The sequence below is a fragment of the Bicyclus anynana genome, chromosome 18 (genome assembly GCF_947172395.1).
Source record: "Bicyclus anynana chromosome 18, ilBicAnyn1.1, whole genome shotgun sequence".
Taxonomy (NCBI): Eukaryota; Metazoa; Arthropoda; class Insecta; order Lepidoptera; family Nymphalidae; genus Bicyclus; species Bicyclus anynana.
Window position 1 is genome coordinate 15126824 of NC_069100.1, and position 22166 is coordinate 15148989.

General features: G+C 39.3%; 1 protein-coding gene across 2 annotated transcripts in view; it reads right to left on the reverse strand.

Moving 5' to 3' along the window:
- The window catches only part of LOC112056082 (uncharacterized), a 57242-nt gene that overhangs the window by 3384 nt on the left and 31692 nt on the right, over positions 1-22166 (reverse strand). For both annotated transcript variants that reach the window (XM_052886891.1, XM_052886890.1), the window contains exons 3-18: positions 16666-18249; positions 14543-14740; positions 13154-13324; positions 12480-12633; positions 11518-11591; positions 7313-7428; positions 7084-7158; positions 6497-6613; positions 5571-5718; positions 5292-5370; positions 4971-5105; positions 3562-3687; positions 2869-2977; positions 1477-1545; positions 645-733; positions 186-271 (exon numbers count right to left, since the gene is read on the reverse strand). In XM_052886891.1, coding sequence (XP_052742851.1) covers positions 186-271; positions 645-733; positions 1477-1545; positions 2869-2977; positions 3562-3687; positions 4971-5105; positions 5292-5370; positions 5571-5718; positions 6497-6613; positions 7084-7158; positions 7313-7428; positions 11518-11591; positions 12480-12633; positions 13154-13324; positions 14543-14740; positions 16666-18249 — 3330 coding nt within the window. The remainder of the gene's footprint in view (positions 1-185; positions 272-644; positions 734-1476; positions 1546-2868; positions 2978-3561; positions 3688-4970; positions 5106-5291; positions 5371-5570; positions 5719-6496; positions 6614-7083; positions 7159-7312; positions 7429-11517; positions 11592-12479; positions 12634-13153; positions 13325-14542; positions 14741-16665; positions 18250-22166) is intronic.

Below are 22166 nucleotides of genomic sequence, written 5' to 3' on the forward strand. Positions count from 1 at the left end.
GATATACCGCAATCCAAGCAAATCTTGATGTCAAACTTCAAAGATTTAAAAAATAGAATCCTAACCGTAGCAAGAGATTCAACAAAGATTCAACGTAAATACATTATTTCATCAACAAATCATGTTCGCAAATTTTAAGCCACAAAGAAGATTTTCCGAAATTGTATAAAAATCAATATATTTACCATATAAGTTGTGATGCGAGGCGGCAGTGTTAGCGCGTGACGTCACCGTGTTCAGGGTACCCGTGTGAGGGCCGTGGAGTCCCATCCTGGAGAGGTCCATTTAAGACACAGTTAGACTATTGTAGATCTTCAAGCATATTCACTAACTTTGAGAAACTTTAGTGGATATACACGAATACACACGAATATACACGAAACACACACAACTAGTTGTTGTTAGTAATGTAAACATTACGAGTTCTTCGAGTACAGGTGGTATTTACAAATTAAACCTACACCCAATGTCACAAGTCACAAGTCACAAGTCCTTGCTCGACGTGTTTCCTCTACCACAAAATGAATCGCTGCTACCGTCTTTCACATGTATTTTTTTCATTCTTTTGTTTGTAATCATTTGTTTTGTATGCAGTTCTTTTTTTTTATTTGATAATTGTTCTGAATATAATATACCACACAAACCTGGGCAAAGGCACGGGCGGCAGAGTGGGGTAGCCTCCAAACATGGCTGACGACGGACGAGTCGCCATCGTCGCCGTGTGCTCCGCTTGCTGTCAACAGAAGCTATTTTATACTTTTTGTCCTCTATGGTTGAAGGTGTGAGGCAAAAGAAAATATAGTAGAAATAGTAATATAAAAATATAATGTAAAATTATATCTACAGACTTAGGCGTCGTAGAATTCATCCGAATCGATGTTCATTGGTAATGTGCCCAGAAGGCTGGCAGTATTGCTTCGTTGTATGGCAATACTGATTCTCTGACCTAGATATAGGCCAGCCTTCTGGTCACGGGAGGCGTCGATTAATAGCTTTGCGATTTCTTTAAAAAGACTCGGACACCACGGACCTAGTGTTTCGACCGCAAACGGGTCAAATACATAATCTCCGACTAGGTTGCATCGCATCGCATCACGGATTTTGAATTTTACGATGCGGATCAGCGTACTTGTTTGACTACAAAGAATACTACAATTTGTCTGATGCTGTGCGTCCGATACGTATGATGCGGATCTGTGGACGCCTACCATTATTGTTCAACTGATTACTGATTTTATAATATGCATTGGGATAGAGTTTAAACAAATAGTCAAGTAGTATGTTGTCATGACGTACGACTAAGTTATCAAGTTATGGACAATCTACACAATGAAAAACTTATAAAACAAGAGAAGAAGAGAAGAAGAAAATAAAAGAAGAAGAGAAAAATAAAAAGAGAAGGAAAGAAGAATAATAATTATCTTATTTTTGCAATACCTACACATAAGTACTATCAATAATGCTTAAGATACTGACCGCATAGTGATTGGCCTGCACCATGGCCTCGGCTATCTGTGCCCAGCGCATCCTCTCCTCTAGAGTCACCTGAAACAAATCAAAAAGAGAGAATTAGCGAAATATATCCAATAGGGTAAGAAAGACATAATTTAAGGTAGAAACAGGGCTTTCGAATGTCAGGTTATGCCATGATAATGGTGAGGTAAAACAGGTAACTAATAAAACGGTATACAATTAAATACGGAAGCTTTTTGGACTCTAGTAGATTTTGTAAGTTAGATCTCGGTTTAGACTATCAAATATCCAAAAGTATAAAGCGTATTTTTTATATGATCTCGTCAGAATCAAGATCTGTATTTAACAATTTGCAAATAAAGAATTATGAATTTAAAAAAATATGAATTAATTAGAAAAGGGTAGTTTGTGAGGAACGCGACGAAGCTCGAATATTGTCGGAATCATCGTCGGTCGGCTCATGTTGGCTTGTGCTGGCTCTTCCCAACGCTTGATGGTGCGAGTTGTTCCGTGAAGAGTGGGATTTAGTGAGTGGGAGTGTCCGGGTGGCGGCTTGTGATATATAGCCCTCGCTGTAAGGTGTCTTTGTGGCGTTCAATCCGTCTACATCTCTTGATGTGTAAATCGTTCATGGATTATTTTGGGATAAAGAATGACTTGAACAGTGAAAGTGGCTGTTGGCATGTCCCTAATATCCCTTAAACCTGTACCCAGAGTTTTATGCCCCTGGGACTGCTCAAAGTCATACACTGCCATTCAGAGGTTTATTGTGGATACATTTGATTAGTTAATTAAATTGTCCTGACAAATGTTTTGAATTTACCTTAAACCTTTGTTCATTCATTTTTAAATCTACTTCTAAGTTTTCTGAATATATCATGTCCCCAGTCTCCAATCACTTAGATTCGTGGCAACCCTTCGAAAAACACTACACCAAATATTGTTTCATTTAAATAGGCTTGGCTACAATGCCTGGTGAAAAGCAAAGACGCGGTCCAAGTGGAAGCGAGCTTGCCTAGGATGTAGTAGGCAAGCGCCTAAGTAATAAGTCTCAGGAGACAGAAACCAAAATGGCATTTCACAAATTTACCATTTTTATTAGACACTAGCTGACGCCGCGCGGTTTCAACCGCGTGGTTCCCGTTCCCGTAGGGGATAATATATAGCCTATAGCCTTCCTCGATAAATGGGCTATCTAACACTAAAAGAATTTTTCAAATCGGTCCAGTAGTTCCTGAGATTAGCGCGTTCAATTAAACAAACAAACAAACAAACAAACAAACTCTTCAGCTTTATAATGTTAATATAGATGTTGATGTGAAATGTCTGGCCAATGGATGATCTGGTGAATGAATGGTTCTAGAAATCAGTTTGACAAATTAGGTGACCACTCACCTGGTAGGGCGGCTGACCGACCGGCGGAGCCTTGATGGTGTTGGCGCCCATGTAGCTGAACACGGGCGACCCCATGCCCGCCGCCTTCTGCTCGCGGGACCACTTGCGGCTGCACAGACAAAACAACCATTTGTAGCTATAGAGATAAATGTGTCTCTTTAACTTGTTCAGATAATTGGGCGCATCCAGACGCTGAATGCGAGCAGCACAGGGTTTGGTGTTTGATAGAACAAGATAGATACAATCAAGTAGAGAACTATTTTTTTTTTTTATTCTTTACAAATTAGCCCTTGACTACAATCTCACCTGGTAAGTGATAATGCAGTCTAAGATGGAAGCGGGCTAACTTGTTAGGAGGAGGACGAAAATCCACACCCCTTTCGGTTTCTACACGGCATCGTACCGGAACGCTAAATCGCTTGGCGGTACGTCTTTGCCGGTAGGGTGGTAACTAGCCGCGGCCGAAGCCTCCCACCAGCCAGACCTGGACAAATTAAGAAAATCTCAATCTGCCCAGCCGGGGATCGAACCCATGACCTCCGTCTTGTAAATCCACCGCGCATACCACTGCGCCACGGAGGCCGTCAAAAGTCACATAATTGTTCAGCTATGTGTGACTGAATGGTATCTGACAGACATCCATTAGCTGATATGACGACGATGATGCAGAGCCTGATCGAAGGCAACCCTGACCTCCAAGACAGCAGCGCAGCCAGGGTGAGCGCGATGACGAGCGCGGCCGCGAGCGAGGCGCCCACCGCCACGCCGATCACCTCGCCGTCCATCTCGCACGTGGAGCCGTAGTAGCCCGACGAGCAGCTGCAAGTCACAGATTTGTTTGTACTAGTACTTCCAGGAACAAGATGATCCACCTGGGATGGGCAGGCTTGAGATGCGCACCATGATATCTTGTGACGACAAATCGAAAATATTGTCCCCCTTTCGTCGTATTCACGAGATATCTCGTTACGCATCCTAGAAAATTATTCTACAACAGAGAATCAATTTGCAAGCAACATGTAAGACGTTTATCAACATTTTGGGAAACTGAGAGATTCTGGACTGTAAAGGAAAGGTTATTGGAATTAGTCATATTCTTCAATCATCATCATCATTATCAGCCGACATTCCACTGCTGGACATAGGCCTCTTGCATGGACTTCCAAACACAACGGTCCCGAGCCACGAGGGGTGTAAGGGTTAGGCTATTACCAGTCAGCCACCCAACTGCCAACCTCACCTGCTCATGATTCACCCTACAGAGTGACCGACGAGGCTCTGGGACCGAATATTGGCGGTATAATCATTCTCAACTAGTTGGATTTTTATAAATGGCGGTGTCAGGCAGCAGTGAAAAATCCTGTGTACGACCTTCCCGCATGTCCAGCGTGGTCATTCGCAGGGCACTAACCTTATGGATAAAGCCAATTCTTCGATCATTTGGCTTATTTTGATTTTTGACCCTCGAAGAACCTACTTTTTAAATAATAGGAGGATGGTCAGGAGAATATCGTCCTGGCATAAAAAAATTACCTTCGCCAGGGTTCAATAAATATACTGTATACGATTTTTGTATTCCCAGTATACTATAACGCACTATAACGATGTTTTTGTAACTCGCCAGAGCTAATTTAGAATTCGTCTCTTACTCACTATTTTTAGTATCTTTTAGAGATGAAATTGAGACTTACTCTGTCGAGTTTTAAAAACATCCTTTCGGAACAGCGTTACAGAATCAAGTCGGCAAAATGATCACTAAAACCTTTACTAAAAGTGGCACTTTAAGGAGAAGAATAAAAACCCATCATACATGCGCTACTTTAAGCTTTATGTGCCTGCAACCTATTACTAAATACTCCACAGACTTGAACGTAGCAATGGCAGCAGTAAAGTCGAATTTTATCTTTTTGACGTTTCCGAACATCATGCTGCTGCGCTGCGCAACACAAGACTATAACTGTTCCCGACATCTGAAGTCGCCTCACACGTGTTTTGTGTATGTCCTGCACGTGGAGCCACTGCATCTTCCGGAGACTGTCACGAAGATTGCATCCGACTTCCCTGGATGGACTCTGTCACAAACTAGTTTAAATGAAACTCACGTGCAATAAGGCTGTCCATTCGCATATCGACAGACGCCGCGTTCGCTGCAGTGCGACGCGGCGCAGGCGCGACAGTCGCGACCCGCTTTGTGCGCGACAGTTGCGACGTCGAGCGTTGTGTCAGGACATGAACATCTAGAAGACATTATTTTTTGTTTTATCTTGCACTTCTTGCACACTTTTGATTGATTGATTGAGTTTTTACGCTTAATCCAGGGGAAAATAATTTTGATCATGTTTTAAAAGAGACAGAATTTTTGAAAGATTAAAAGAAAAGTAGAATATGTAGATTTTAGCCCAAAAACAGATAAGTATCATTACCTAAAGGCTCCCCAAGTGTTGGTACAGATGGCCAAAGAGTGACAGTCATTCAACTCCGACGAGGAACATTCATCCAGATCTGTGAAAGAAGAAAATATTTAAATGTCAATTAAAGCCGAAATCTTTGAATGAATAAGGCGGAATCACAATTGAGGCATCAAAAAAAAATGTCTGTCTGTTTGTTTCAGGAACTATGTCCTGTCGAACAAGACTCTTTCTTTTCTTTCAGGGACTTTCAGGAATTTTCTGTTTAAAGTGTTACCATTGGTCGGTACTCACCAGCAAGAGGCAGCACGCTCCCAGCGGGCGAGTCCACCCACAGCGCCGACTCCCCGATGTTGTTGGAGCGGCGGCCGATGACGCCCAGCATGTGCTTCTGAATGTCCGCGCCCACCGCAGCGCGCAGCGTCTCTGGAGTCTCTTGCATCTGGAATAGATCGTTTATTGAAATCAATTCCACTCCACAAAAGGTTATTTTTTTATATAGGCGAGTTTGGCTGCAATGCTGCATGATAATAAGCGATGCCTATTGATTCCTGACTTTAATATACCCATGTTGTAGGTGGTAGGGAAAACGGAAGCTGGAAGGGCATTCCATAACTTGTTCAAGGTCATCCTGGTTTATCAGCTGGAAATCAGCGCTGTATGTCCAATATTTGCTTGTTACTTGCAGCACAATGCTGAGCTGGATCCTTTTTCAAGGTTGTGCCAAATAAGATATAGTGGTGTTTTGATATTTAGAATACTTTGGGTTTCTCTGGATCTACCGTATCGTACTGCAACAGTGTTATGTGTTAAATGGGGCACAATTTTTGAAATAAATGTTTTTTTTTCTTTCTTTCTTTATAACTTCAGATCAACGAAGAGCGAAACGCTTCGTACGAGTCCAAGGGACATCAACTACGTAAATCGCCTTTGCGATGTCTGCGAATAAGCAGGAACTAAATCGAAAAGTTTTTGGGCGAACTCTCCGAAATTAATCCTTTTCGGCGATGCTCCAACGATTGCAATTTTGCAATAGTTAACACCTCGATATCGATGAGCCCTCTAGCTCATCGATCCACCAAGTCTAGAACAGCGAGCTGGTATTAGGCTGATCCATCCCACAAATGGGAACAGCACTCCATGCACGAACGAACCTGAGTTTGGTATAGAGTAAGAAACTTTTCCGGCGTGAACATGTAGTATAAGTGAATTAAACTCACCAGAATGGTATAGTTGATGTAAACCCCTCGGTGTTCTTTGTCTCCTCGGTGGATGGAGTTGACGGAGCTGCTCACGAAGTCGTCAAAGAATGGGGTCATCGAGAAGGCCGAGTCGATCTGAGAATGAAGTAATTTATAAATATTGAACATCTGTTCATCATCATCATACATAACTCCGAAAAGTCCTGCATAAAGCTTTTGGCGTAGTTGGTAATGTTTTACCCGATTGCCAAGAAAGGCTATGCTTTTCGCGCGTATCTTGTATTTACCTATATTTCTTTATTAGTTCTTAACTTCCAAACCGCTTAACGGATTTACATAATTAAGATATCGGTAAATTCGTCGTAGTAACCTAAGTGTTTTAAGATAGGTCAAATAAAAAAAAACCTACACGATGACTGTAAAACTCGAGGCGATTTTTTTTAATGCAAAAATATGGGTATCAAATTAACGGGCTTTATATATATTTGAAAATCGACTGTAACCAGTACCAAGATATGTCATGTCGCACATTCTTGCCTTACTGAGGAAGTCAGAAGAGAGACAATATTTTATGTTTAGTCAAAAAGTGAGTAAAGTGACCTCACCGCTCTGACAGCTTCGTAGCTCATCTGCTGGTACGGGTCAGAGTCCTTGTCTGCGAGCTTGGCGTCCCATGCGACCTGGAACACATTTCATTTTGAACATAATTTGTAACACCAAATAGAAAAGGCAAAGGCAAAATAGATATGGAATCAATCTTAGGTATTTTCCTGTTCTACTGTCAAATCACTGTATTCTATTTAAAAATGGAATAAATGAAAAAATCCACCATACCTTTCTGTCGTAAATTTTGTCTACCCTCACATTCATGACAAGGGAGACCACCCTCCGGCACGGGTCGCGGTGTACTCTGCGCGCGTATCCGGCACGACATTGGCAGCTGGAGATTCCTGGAATTGATTCCAATTGTTAAAGAAGTTCCAAGTCCACAGAGTTTTAGTAATTGAATTTTGCTAGAGTCCACAGAGTTTTAATAATTGAATTTTGCTAGAGTCCACAGACTTTTGGTAATTGAATTTTGCTAGAGTCCACAGAGTTTAAGTAATTGAATGTTGCTAGAGTCCACATAGTTTTAGTAATTGAATTTTGCTAGAGTCCACAGACTTTTAGTAATTGAATTTTGCTAGAGTCCACATAGTTTTAGTAATTGAATTTTGCTAGAGTCCACAGAGTTTTAGTAATCGAATTTTGCTAGAGTCTACAGAGTTTTAGTAATTGAATTGTGCTAGAGTCTACAGAGTTTTAGTAATTGAATTTTGCTAGAGTCCACATAGTTTTAGTAATTGAATTTTGCTAGAGTCCACATAGTTTTAGTAATTGAATTTTGCTAGAGTCCACAGAGTTTTAGTAATCGAATTTTGCTAGAGTCTACAGAGTTTTAGTAATTGAATTGTGCTAGAGTCTACTGAGTTTTAGTAATTGAATTTTGCTAGAGTCCACAGAGTTTTAATAATTGAATTTTGCTAGAGTCCACAGACTTTTGGTAATTGAATTTTGTTAGAGTCCACAGAGTTTTAAAAATTGAATTTTGCTAGAGTCCACAGAGTTTTAGTAATTGAATTTTGCTAGAGTCCACAGAGTTTTAGTAATTGAATGTTGCTAGAGTCCACAAAGTTTTAGTAATTGAATTTTGCTAGAGTCCACAGAGTTTTAGTAATTGAATGTTGCTAGAGTCCACAGACTTTTAGTAATTGAATTTTGCTAGAGTCCACAGAGTTTTAGTAATTGAATTTTGCTAGAGTCCACAGACTTTTAGTAATTGAATTTTGCTAGAGTCCACATAGTTTTAGTAATTGAATTTTGCTAGAGTCCACAGAGTTTTAGTAATTGAATTTTGCTAGAGTCCACAGACTTTTAGTAATTGAATTTTGCTAGAGTCCACATAGTTTTAGTAATTGAATTTTGCTAGAGTCCACAGAGTTTTAGTAATTGAATTTTGCTAGAGTCCACAGACTTTTAGTAATTGAATTTTGCTAGAGTCCACATAGTTTTAGTAATTGAATTTTGCTAGAGTTCACAGAGTTTTAGTAATCGAATTTTGCTAGAGTCTACAGAGTTTTAGTAATTGAATTGTGCTAGAGTCTACAGAGTTTTAGTAATTGAATTTTGCTAGAGTCCACAGACTTTTAGTAATTGAATTTTGCTAGAGTCCACATAGTTTTAGTAATTGAATTTTGCTAGAGTCCACAGAGTTTTAGTAATCGAATTTTGCTAGAGTCTACAGAGTTTTAGTAATTGAATTGTGCTAGAGTCTACAGAGTTTTAGTAATTGAATTTTGCTAGAGTCCACAGAGTTTTAATAATTGAATTTTGCTAGAGTCCACAGACTTTTGGTAATTGAATTTTGCTAGAGTCCACAGAGTTTTAAAAATTGAATTTTGCTAGAGTCCACAGAGTTTTAGTAATTGAATTTTGCTAGAGTCCACAGAGTTTTAGTAATTGAATGTTGCTAGAGTCCACAGAGTTTTAGTAATTGAATTTTGCTAGAGTCCACAGAGTTTTAGTAATTGAATGTTGCTAGAGTCCACAGAGTTTTAGTAATTGAATTTTGCTAGAGTCCACAGACTTTTAGTAATTGAATGTTGCTAGAGTCCACAGACTTTTAGTAATTGAATGTTGCTAGAGTCCACAGACTTTTAGTAATTGAATTTTGCTAGAGTCCACAGAGTTTTAGTAATTGAATTTTGCTAGAGTCCACAGACTTTTAGTAATTGAATTTTGCTAGAGTCCACATAGTTTTAGTAATTGAATTTTGCTAGAGTCCACAGACTTTTAGTAATTGAATTTTGCTAGAGTCCACAGAGTTTTAGTAATTGAATGTTGCTAGAGTCCACAGAGTTTTAGTAATTGAATTTTGCTAGAGTCCACAGAGTTTTAGTAATTGAATGTTGCTAGAGTCCACAGAGTTTTAGTAATTGAATTTTGCTAGAGTCCACAGACTTTTAGTAATTGAATGTTGCTAGAGTCCACAGACTTTTAGTAATTGAATGTTGCTAGAGTCCACAGACTTTTAGTAATTGAATTTTGCTAGAGTCCACAGAGTTTTAGTAATTGAATTTTGCTAGAGTCCACAGACTTTTAGTAATTGAATTTTGCTAGAGTCTACATAGTTTTAGTAATTGAATTTTGCTAGAGTCCACAGAGTTTTAGTAATTGAATTTTGCTAGAGTCCACAGACTTTTAGTAATTGAATTTTGCTAGAGTCCACATAGTTTTAGTAATTGAATTTTGCTAGAGTCCACAGAGTTTTAGTAATCGAATTTTGCTAGAGTCTACAGAGTTTTAGTAATTGAATTGTGCTAGAGTCTACAGAGTTTTAGTAATTGAATTTTGCTAGAGTCCACATAGTTTTAGTAATTGAATTTTGCTAGAGTCCACAGAGTTTTAGTAATCGAATTTTGCTAGAGTCCACAGACTTTTAGTAATTGAATTTTGCTAGAGTCCACATAGTTTTAGTAATTGAATTTTGCTAGAGTCCACAGACTTTTAGTAATTGAATTTTGCTAGAGTCCACAGAGTTTTAGTAATCGAATTTTGCTAGAGTCTACAGAGTTTTAGTAATTGAATTGTGCTAGAGTCTACAGAGTTTTAGTAATTGAATTTTGCTAGAGTCCACATAGTTTTAGTAATTGAATTTTGCTAGAGTCCACAGACTTTTAGTAATTGAATGTTGCTAGAGTCCACAGACTTTTAGTAATTGAATTTTGCTAGAGTCCACAGAGTTTTAGTATTTTTCGGTGCGAGAATCCGAAGCTATCGAACCAAAGTGAAATCCTGGGATGCAACGGTAGAAGACGCGAATAGCTATCAAGTTTATTTTTACCCGAGTGCAAGAAGGATTATGTTTTTCTTCATCTCGTATGTTTCTTGTATGTTTTATCTTGTATGTATGTATTATTCTTTATTACTTCATACGGATTTACGTAATTAAGGCATCGTTAGATTTGTCTTAATAACTCAAGTTTTTTTAGATAAAAAAACCAACACAACGACTGCGAGACGCTATAGACGCGAGATGAAAACAATTTTATTTTTCGAACATTGCGATATGGGTATCAAATTCAAGGGCTCATCAAGAGGATTTCAATTTCAAAGTTTTATATCATAGCCATATTAAAAAAACCTATAATTAGATAAACGTTATTTATTAATCGCCATTCAAAATACGCGAGACAGATGATTCTATACTACAACCTTTATGGAGTACTGTTTACTAATAAATTAGAAATGAAGATAGAAAACGCATGTCATTTCACAACTTATTTATTTTACATTGTGTGTGGTTCGTTTATAAAATGTTATTATAAAATATGTTAAACATATTATCTAAACTTATTTATCAAAGTATAGGCGCGAGCCGATTAGGCAGTCGGGTCTTTTATTGTTAATTTGTTTGAATTCGAAACAAAGAGAAGCCGGGTCGGACTCAACACTCAATTATTAATATTTTTTATTTTTTCTATTTTAAATTTTTTTTTGTGAAATCGTAGGTTTTTTGCTGGATCATTGTCGTACCCAATCCTAACAGTCTTTACAGGGAATTGAGAATATTCCGTCATCAACCCATATTCGGCTCACTGCTGAGCTCGAGTCTCCTCTCAGAATGAGAGGGGTTAGGCCAATAGTCCACCACGCTGGCCCAATGCGGATTGGCAGACTTCACACACGCAGAGAATTAAGATAATTCTTTGGTATGCAGGTTTCCTCACGATGTTTTCCTTCACCGATTGAGACACGTGATATTTAATTTCTTAAAATGCACACAACTGAAAAGTTGGAGGTGCATGCCCCGGACCGGATTCGAACCCACACCCTCCGGAATCGGAGGCAGAGGTCATATCCACTGGGCTATCACAGCTCTTTTTTTTTGAGAATATTAGTCATATTTAAAGAGACAAATATTCTTTTTAGAAGTCGATCAATATTCGGTGGTAATAGTCTGTTTTTCTTCTAACGAAAGTCTGATATTTTTTTATTACCTGCTTCAGTCCTGCACTTTTCGTTTTGCGCCTGGTCGCACGTCGAGTCGTCGCCCACTATGCAAGTGTCGATTCTGAAAACGAACAAAATAAATATTATTCGATATCCGACTTGTGGCGTTTAAATCACCTTATGTTATATATTTGATAGCTATTCTCTTCATAAGTTGTATATTTGTCATTTGCAAAGATAACAAAATATATACACAGTAAGGTGAATATAAAAAATCGTTGGTCATTTGACACAAAGTAAAGGTGACCGCGACCTATGCGACCGTCGCAGATCGCAGGTCGCGGTCGCTAAGAACGGAATGCTATCTTTACGGTTATACAATCTGATCAGAAGATGGTGAAACTGGTCCTAAGGAATTTTTTATTTGCCATAAAATAACTATTGTAACAGTGTGAACGATAACTTAGGACGACCACAAGTTGAGGAATCATTTACATAGCATAGTTTATAGAAATTATCCTGTACTTACCTATTTACTAACACATTTCAGCAAATAAAATCGCATCTTATATTACCAATTATCAAGGTGGTGGCGACAGGTATGTATATTACATACCTGTCGCCACCACCTTAAAAAGATAAAGAGGTAAATTTTTGAGTTTGTGTGGTTTTAGGGGTAATCTCTGGATCTACTTTTGGAAATTGTATCATCAAATCAAATCGAAAGTCACGTGATTGTCATCCTACTAATATTATAAACGCGAAAGTTTGTATGGATGTTTGGATGTTTGTTAATCTTTAACGGCGCAATTACTTAACCGATTTAGCTAAAATTTGCAATTGAAATAGATTTTACTCTGGATTAACACATAGGCTACTTTTCATCTCGGAAAAATCCATGGTTCCCGAGGAATTTATGAAAAACTAAATTTCACGCGGGCGATATCGCGGGCTTCTACTAGGCTATAATTTATTCCCGAATTCCCGTATTCCCACAAAGTCTACTAACCTGACGGTGGGTTGCGGCCGGCGATACGTGTGCGGGCGCTGTGCGTGCGGGCGCGCGTGCGCGGCTGGCGGGCGCGCCGGGGGCAGGGGGATGTCGTCCGCCGGGATCGCCACCCCCGTACCCAGGGACGGACCTAGCGTTGACTGGGGGGCCGCTGGGGATGAAGGACAACAAGTTAATTATGTCCAATTATGTTCTATAAGCAGGCATGACAGGACGAAAGAGAATTCTTGGCAAGTTATTGTCTACCAATAGCGATGAAATTGCAACGAAAGAGAGAGCAGTATTTGCGATTGCGCTCCTATTGGCTATCTGTCTTAATCTTAGGACTATTGACCGACTGTTAACAAACTATTACATAAGAAAGCTTAGAATCACTTAGCAGACCATTATGCTCGGATAATTACTGCATGATCGAATCAGAAATAAAATTAGCAGTTGAACAAAAGTTACCAACATCATACATGTACCGGCAGGTACTCTTAGCTCAATAAGTCACAAAGCTCAAGAGGCAGTGGCAGGGCACTGGCCCTGCCACTGGATTAGCCTACTTAAGCTTTTTAAGCAATTGCTTAGGGCTCCCGTCTAGAGCAGCAAAAAGAGAAAAAAATCGAGCACATTACTGATCAAGCCTGAAGGGTTCCGTTGTATTAAATAATTACTTATCTACTTACGCGTATGATGCGCAGCGTGCACCTTGGTGGGCGCGACGCTGGCGGAGGCCGGCGTGTCGAAGAGGTTGAGGTAGGTGCGCTTGCCGTCGATGGACACGAAGCCCTGCTCCCCCGACGGGGACACTATGATGTCGTGCTCCGTGTGGTGCAGGTTTATGTTCTCTATGTGCACTGAAACATCAACATTACGGTTTAAAGGCTTGCTGTTAATCTCACCCTCACCTACAAGGATCCCTTGCTGTTCAAAATTATCTTAGAATGATAGAGCCCTGATCCTGAGTGGCCCTAAATAGATGGGCAATATAAAAAGGAAAGCCTGGTTTGAACCATTCATTCTCATCAACCCATATTTGGCTCACTGGTCAGCTCGAGTCTCCTCTCAGAATGAGAGGGTTTAGGCCAAATAGTCCACCACGCTGGCAGACTTCACACACGCAGAGAATTAAGAAAATTCTCTTTTATCCAGGTTTCCCTACGGTGTTTTTGCTTCACCGTTTGATACACCCGATGCTTAATTTCTTTTAATCCACATAACTGAAAAGTTGGAGGTGCATGCCCGTGACCGGATTCGAACCCATACTACATCCTCCCCAATCAGAGGCAGAGATCATATCCACTGGGCCATTACGACTCAGGACCATTGGTAGTGAGTAAATAGGCTGATAATGTATTGTTTAATAAACCTTCACCCTTCTATAAAGACTGTTCTATATTATTCACGCGAGAATCTGGCGTAAATCCGATAATACAGGAGAATCGTACACGTGGATCTGATTTACAAATTCGCAGGTATTCTCCAGATTTTGAGTTTTTTAGTGTCAGACAATGAAGCTCTGGGCTTCAAAAGAATTAACCGAGAACCGGAAACCAATCCTTAGCACGTCCTACGTGTTGTCAAGCACAAAAACTGTACTGGCAATCTTGGGAGTCTTGTGAGTGGACTCCAAGAGCTTCTTTCCGAGACCCTCGCCTAGCATACTCGTATCAGAATCTCAAAGAGAATCTTGCGTGAGGTGAAGCGGTTGTAAGAATTTGTATTGTACCCAAGTATGTATATGTATGTATATGTGAAAGCGTTGGTTATTTAGTAGCTTCAGTTGTTCAGAACTTAACTTATTAATATCTTCTGAGAAATCTTTAGTAGCAGCCTGGATATGAAAGCTTGGTGACAGTACACCTTTGTGCCTGATGCCTTGCAGAGCTCCCTAAGCTGTCAGTTCCGGTTATTATCATTTACATCATTATAGACAACATTATCACTTGTTTACTCGCATAAAGTGTTCTAGCTCCAAGTCGAAAGAAAAGGAAAGACAGAAGAGAGGAAGGAGAAAAGTCCGGTCCTGTAGTGGACTATTCAGATAGGACGATAATGATTATGGTGAGGCTTACCGTGCGCCCCCTTCTCCCCCGGCCCCTGTATGGCGGACACGGTGACGTCGAATATCTCCCCGTAGCCGGGCGGGCGCTCGGCGGTGATGACGGGCACGTCCACTGGTCGGTGGCGCGAGCCGTGCGGCTTGAAGTCCGTGTCGTCCAGCACTATGCCGGGCCGGGGGCGGTAAGGCTGGTACGGTATGCCCTGGGACGCTGTGGGGTTTAACCCTGGTATTAATGGTATGAAACATTTAGCAAAGTCCCAGTATTAACAATAGCAGAATAGCCCTTCTCCGAATCAAAATAGACAGAGACCTAAACTCTACAAAAACATGCATGTCTTGAATGTTTTTTTTGCAGTTCTTTAAAAGATAGAAAATAATAATAAAAATCCAACCTAGTGCGTATCGGGCCACCGGCAATGTAGTAAGGTTCCGTTAATAAAATTAGCAATTTTTGTGCATTTTATAGGATGACTAGCGGACGCCCGCGACTTCGTCTGCGTAAAATTCGATGTCAATTTTACTACTACCCCCTAACCTAACCTAACCTACCCTACCCCTACCATACCCCTACCCTATCACTACCCCAACCCTACCACTGCCCCAACCCTACCCCTACCCTACCCCTACCTTACCTATACCCTACCCCAATCCTACCCATACCCTCCCCGTACCCTATCCCTTTCCTACCCCTATCCCACCCGTACCCCTATCTCACGCCTATCCTACCCCTACCCTGCCACTTCCCTATCCTACCACTACCCTAAACCCGGCCCTAAACCTACCCTACCCCTACACTACCCCTACGCTTCCCTACCCGTATCCTAACCTACCCTGAAACTTCTCTATCTTACTCCTACCCTTAGCAAAATCGGTCCAGTCCTTCGAGAGTGGTGGTATGACCAAGAGAAATAGAGACTTCTATGCTAATAATATAAAGAGGTAAAGTTCGTGTGGTTGTAGGAGGTAATCTCTGGATCTACTGGACCGATTTGGAAAATTGTTTTACCAATAGAAAGCTACGTTATTTGCGAGTGTCCAAGGCTATGTTTGATCCCCATATTCACACGGGAACGGGAACTACGTAAATGAAAGCGCCGGGCGTCATATAGTGGAATTTCTGCGTCTTTTAGAAATTTTGTATTATCTCCGAAACTATTTAACTAATTAACATACTGTAAAGGGCAAATCTTATCTCCATAACATCCTTGTGATTATTAAATAATTTATTTTGATAAGGATTTAAGTTAAGTAGCATAAATAATGACGCAAACCTAAGTATATAAAATTAATAATTTTTAAAACACAAAAGGTACTATATCTGCTAATGTATAGAAGATAGGTATATGGTGTCGCGGACTTTTTTGTAGAACTTTTAAAGATACATAAAGCCTCCATACATTAATTTCAATTTTACACAATGGTTAAGGCAGCGCATGCGAATAAGTCTGCCTAAGAGGATTTTCGGTCCGACCTGTATGACAAAAACTGTGATAACTCGGCTAATATATATGATTCCAATATAAAATATAGCCTATAGCACTCCCCGATAATGTAGCATTCTACTGGTGAAAGAATTTTTAAAATCGGACCAGTAGTTCCGAAGATTACCCCATTTAAAAAATGTGACAAACTTACAAACTTACAAACTTTACCTCTTTATAATATTATATAGTTAATATAGTTATATAGTTATATAGTTATATAGTTATATAGTAATATAGTAATATAGTAATATAGTAATATAGTAATATAGTATATAGTAAGTATAGATGATGCGGGGAGATGATGTAACTCCACACTATTTGATAGACAGCAAAAAATCATCCTCACTATACATGTGGGAAAGGAACCCCAAAAAACATTTTTCATGGTTTTATTTTACGACTTTGTCAACGTTTTTGATATGCAAACTCATGTAAATTACAGCTTTCTAGTAGTAACGGTGTCTGAGATAAACCGCGAACGGATGGACAGACAGACAGACGGACATGGCGAAACTATACGTGCTCTTTATCAACTACGGAAAAGCACAGTATTAATAAAAGCAGACATGAATCGCATGTTTTTCTGCAACCAAAAAATGCAATTCATGTCTGAAATATTTTTTGCAATTGTTTTAAATAATTCACTTACTTGCCAATGGCTGAGTGTTTATCGAGGACGTCTTAATATCAAAATGCGGTGTTGAAGATTCAATGCGGGGCGGAACGTGACTTATCAACCCATCCGTCGGAGTTGGAGCAGCAATGGACACTATTGTAGAGGAAGGAGTCTCGACAACCGATGGTTCTAATACTGGAATCATGTTATCATCTACCGTTTCATTTTTGGGCGTTTCTATAGGTCTATCTGTAGGCTTTTCTGTGGGTTTTTCTGTGGGTTTTTCTTCAGTTTTGTGTTTATCTTTCAATCTATCTTTGTCTGGGTTGAATTGTTCTTTTTTCTTATCTTTGTCAGGTTTCATAGGTTTCTCAGTCTTTGGTTTTTCTGTTGTTGTTTTTTGTGTTGTAGTTTCTGTTGGTTTTGGTTTCTCTGTCGTCTTTTCGGTTGTTGTTGACGTTGTTGTTATAGTTTCTGTGGTAGTAGTGGTTTTACTAGTTGTTGATTCAGGAATAGTTGTCACTTGATTCTCTTTCTCTATATTTTCAGTGACATTTTTGTATTCCGTTGTTGTTTCAGTGGTTATAAACGTTAGGACATCATCGTGGTGAACGTCGTGGTGAATGTTGTTCTCTGAATGGGATTCGTTTTCATTAAACGTGAACTCATCTTGCTTATCATCTTGTGTATCAGGTGGTGGTATTAGAGTTGGTTTGTAAATCGGTAATCCAGGGTTTGGTCTACGATTCGGAGGTGGTCTCGGTCGTCTCTGCCACGGAGGCATCGGCCTGTGAAATCCTGGCCGATGGGACATGGGCGGACCAATTTGATCCTGCAAATTTACGCCGGGAGGTCGATCGAAAGGATATGGAGGTGGAATTTTTGTGGGGTGATATGCATGCGGTGGTGGTGTATTGGGCTTCTCGAAATCCGGTATCGGTGGAACATCAGATATACGCGGAGGGCCGCGGTTATTGATCCTGGACGCCATCGGCCTTGGTCTTCCATTGAGTAACTGCGTATTAGCCTGTACGTTAACATTTCCGTTTAAAAGCTTAACTATACCAGTGATTATGTTTTGTATCTCAGTGTTTTGTCGAGGCTGGTTATAGTTCACCGTGGCGAAAGTCGGTTGCACTACTGATGGTCGGATTTTGGGCCCCGGAGGCGTTAGTGCCCGTCCCTTCGGAGCCCTCTTCCCTTCCCCCGGAAACTTAAACTCCAATTTATCACCGAAACCTGATGACATCATCATTGCTTCCTCATCTCTTATGTAACTTAACGTTTTCGTTGGAATGATTTCGTTGTATTTCCGCTTATGTACATCTAGTTCATTATCTATTTCGTTGTTGTTCGATGTTTGTATTTCATCTGTGTTTATTGACCTGATGCCTCGGTTGGGTTCAACAGATCTTTCTACTATTAAATGGTATTCAGACTCCTCGTCTGATAGCAAGTCTTGTGGTCTAGGTTCGATGTCATCGTATTTGGCACTAGGTTCTATGTCGAAGGATAGGTTCTCTAATTTACTAGTTTGCAGCAACACCTCCGGGTGTCGCTGCTCGTTGACTGCTGACTTTGGTGACAGCTGCGATATTGTGTAGGTTTCTTCGTAACCTGGAAAGAGGGAAAGGATAACATTAGAATTGAACTTTACTTTAACTACTACTATTAGATAGGTTCTTGTAATACTTAAATGTGTTATGGAGAGTTTATTTTCCATATTGCTCCATCATTTTTGAAAATCAGTGCTGCATACTTTTTTTATTGAAAGTATGCGGCAAAATGCTGAGTTGGGGCCTTTTTCTAGGTTTTGCCACATATTACAGGGCATTCTTTAGTGCTCCACTGTTTGAGTGGACAGTTAAGCCATAATATGTTATAATTTAGATTTAATGTGATATGTGGCATTACTTAAAAATAAAGATCTTTTTCTTTTCTTCTTTCATTTTTAGCATATCAAATGATTTCATTTCATTTTCAGTTCCGATTCAATTAAGGTATTGATATTTAAATTAAACAGTTGGCATATGTTGCGCACCATGACGTCCCATCAATGAAATAGTCATTTTCGATTCCGCTGTTATTGGTCGACGGTATGTCGTAGTGTGCATCAGTAGACGACCAAAACCCGTCGTCGTGAAGAGAATATATCAAATATCGAGATTTTTTATCTTTTGTTGCATGCTAGGCATACTCGTGATTAAAGTTTGGGATGGAAATAATTAGCACTTTACCAATCTATACTAATATTATATTTGTTTGTTTGTTTGCTTAAACGTGCTAATCTCAGAAACTACTGGTCCGATTTGAAAAATTCTTTCAGTGTTAGATAGCCCATTTATCGAGGAACGTTTTATGCTATATATTATCTCCGTATTCCTACGGGAACGGATCCCACGCGGGTGAAACCGCGCGGCGTCAGCTAGTAAAGACATAACAAGCATTTCAGTACGATGCCTGGTGGATTTACAAGACGGAGGTCCTGGGTTCGATCCCCGGCTGGGCAGATTAAGATTTTCTTAATTAGTCCAGGTCTGGCTGGTGGGAGGCTTTGGCCGTGGCTAGTTACCACCCTACCGACAAAGACGTATCGCCAAGCGATTTAGCGTTCCGGTACGATGCCGTGTAGAAACCGAAAGGGGTGTGGATTTTCATCCTCCTCCTAACAAGTTAGTCCGCTTCCATCTTAGACTGCATCATCACTTACCATCAGGTGAGATTGTAGTCAAGGGCTAACTTGTAAAGAATAAAAAAAAAAAAATACTGTGGCATATGAGTTAAGCCCTTACATCGTCACTTATCATATGTTGTGATACCGCCAGGCGCTAACTTATGAAACAAAATAGAAGTGTTTTCTAGTTTCACTTTTCAACTGTCCTAAGTGACACTTCTCTGACGTAACACACTCGTATGTTAGACAGTAGACATAGACCCATAAATATATCGCAGTACCTATTGTGTTCTGCTGTGTTGTAACTGTTAAGTATATACAATGTGCAACATTCCGAAACGGATGTATAATTTAGGTTATCGGCTTTACGATGACGGAGAGACAGTTGCGGACTTTAAGGCTCGTTTTTAGACCTAGAGTGTAAAATTGGGACCTAAACTAAAGCCAAACTCGATGTGAAATGCTTATCAACAAACAAATTAAGAATGGTGATGTAAATAACTAGCTTAATATAATTAATATTCATTTTGATTATTAAGCTTAGAACAATTAAATATTTTTTGTGCTCTCATTTATTTATTTCTCCTTTTTTTCTAAACTTTTAACAATGTTATATACAAAACACTTAACAACAATTTGTAAAAATATACAAAACACTATTAAAAACTTATAAAAAAAATTCAAGCCTCCCGCTGCGGGACATTTGAGTGCCCAAGCAACCGGTGGTCAGGGCTCCAGAGTGAGGAACCTCCTCACAATACGTGCCGTCTCAAGAATCACTGCAATCAATATTACTATTATATATTTATATATTATACTATATTTTGAATATACTAACTACCTAAGTATGATGATGTAATAAGTATTACATTATGTAGTATATATTAACATCGTTTTTAAGAATGTAACTAACCAATGGGCCTTTTTAGCCATAAATAAAGAAAGTTATTATAATTATGATTATTTTATTGCAAATTAGATATACATATATCTAATCTGCAAGAAAATAATTATAATGTTTTAAAATAATGTGTTCAGAACATTTCATTTTTCGTGTGAAGAAAAAAAAGGTTTATGGACTGAATGTTAGGAAGGTTGTCTCGGTTTTTTACAGAATATATTTCGGAGAGTGTGCACAGGAGTTATTTGAGCTCGTGTTAGGTTTGAGCTCGACCGTCACCATTTTACCATCGCACTGCAAGACACAGGGTTTCCATCCCTACGTCATTGACATTCCTAGGACTCGGACGAAGCGATTTGCTTCTTCGTTTCTTATACGTATGGCTAGGGTATGGAACTCTCTCCCGAAGTCAGTTTTCCTAATTCTTACAACCTGGGCGTCTTTAACATGAGAGTGAATAGGCATGTTCTAGACAATCCGGTTCCACCTTAGGGCACTTATCATCAGGTGAGATAGTTGGTCAAGCGCGAGTTTATTTCTTATAAAAAAAATCATTTGTTGCCCCCCATGACCGTGGTTGGAATCTTCGTCCAGATGACGTAAGAATTTAATCAGACAGACTATAATGGCAGGTTTTACTTCAGATTTTTGTAATGGACAAAATCTTCATACAAATAGAAAGGTCTCCTTGTTTACGTTTATCGAATGACTGTCGACAATTTAATTACTTTCGCTTCATGACGTCACTTCCTGCACTAAAGCATCAACTTATTATGTAAACATAAATAATAAGGTAAAGGTAAGTTTTTATTATTAACCTAGAAGTATGACTTTTTCACAGCTACAAGTTCGTCGACTTAGGTACTCTTGACCTGCCGGTCTATTCACTAGTTTGATATTTGTTAACAACCCATTAAAATTAACACCAAATCAAATAACCACCGCATTTTCCGTATTCCGTAAAGCCTATTGTTAAAACCATCAGAATGTCAACTGGGCAATGTCATCTACTACTGTATGATATCCACGAAAGGTTGTCAGTGGGCACTAGATGGAAATTTGTTAAATATAATCTCAATTTTGATCAGTTAGCACTGAGTACGTAATTACGTGACTTAAGAATGACTAAAAATCAAAAATCAAAATCAAAAATCATTTATTTAAAGTAGGCTCAGTTTACAAGCACTTTTGACACGTCAGTTGACTATTTGTTAAGATTCTACCACCGGTTCGGAAGGCAGGTTCTGCTGAGAAGATACCGGCAAGAAACTCAACAGTTGCTCTTTTTAAATGAAAAAGTCACACTAACAATTAGCCAGTTAGCTAATTTAGCATCAGTAAAGGTAACATAGGGTCAAAGTTAGTGAACTAGACCTATTCACTATTTTGATCTTCATTAACAACTAATTCAAATAAACATCAATTCAATAGACAAACTGTCATTTGCCTACTGTGTGATATCCACCAGTAAGCACCAGGATGACATTTGTTACATAAAATCTCAATTTCGTATATGTCAACTAGCATACGTCAAAGTTAGTGAATTAGCCTGTTGATTCACTATCTTTGACGTATTACAAGCTTCGCTTTGACTTATATGCACTTCTTCCTTATCCCTACCCTACACTACACTACTCCTACCCTACTACCACCCTACCCCTACCCTACCCCTGAATTAATTTGTTACAAAAAATTAGATAAACGAAGAACCGCTCGACCGTTTTTGTGCAAACTTCACATAAACCATCTACTAAATAGTCCGAATATAGCCTAAACATTTGGTTTGGATAGATGAGCCCCTTCTAGAGTTATAGAATTACAACGAAAATTGGCATTGATTAAAACTACTATACACATAGATATGGATATGGAACGTGTGCATTGGATTTTCCCTCCCAACATTTCCTATTGCCCTTGTTAGTTAGTTAGTCCCTTTTAATTTATCTATACTTATAATAA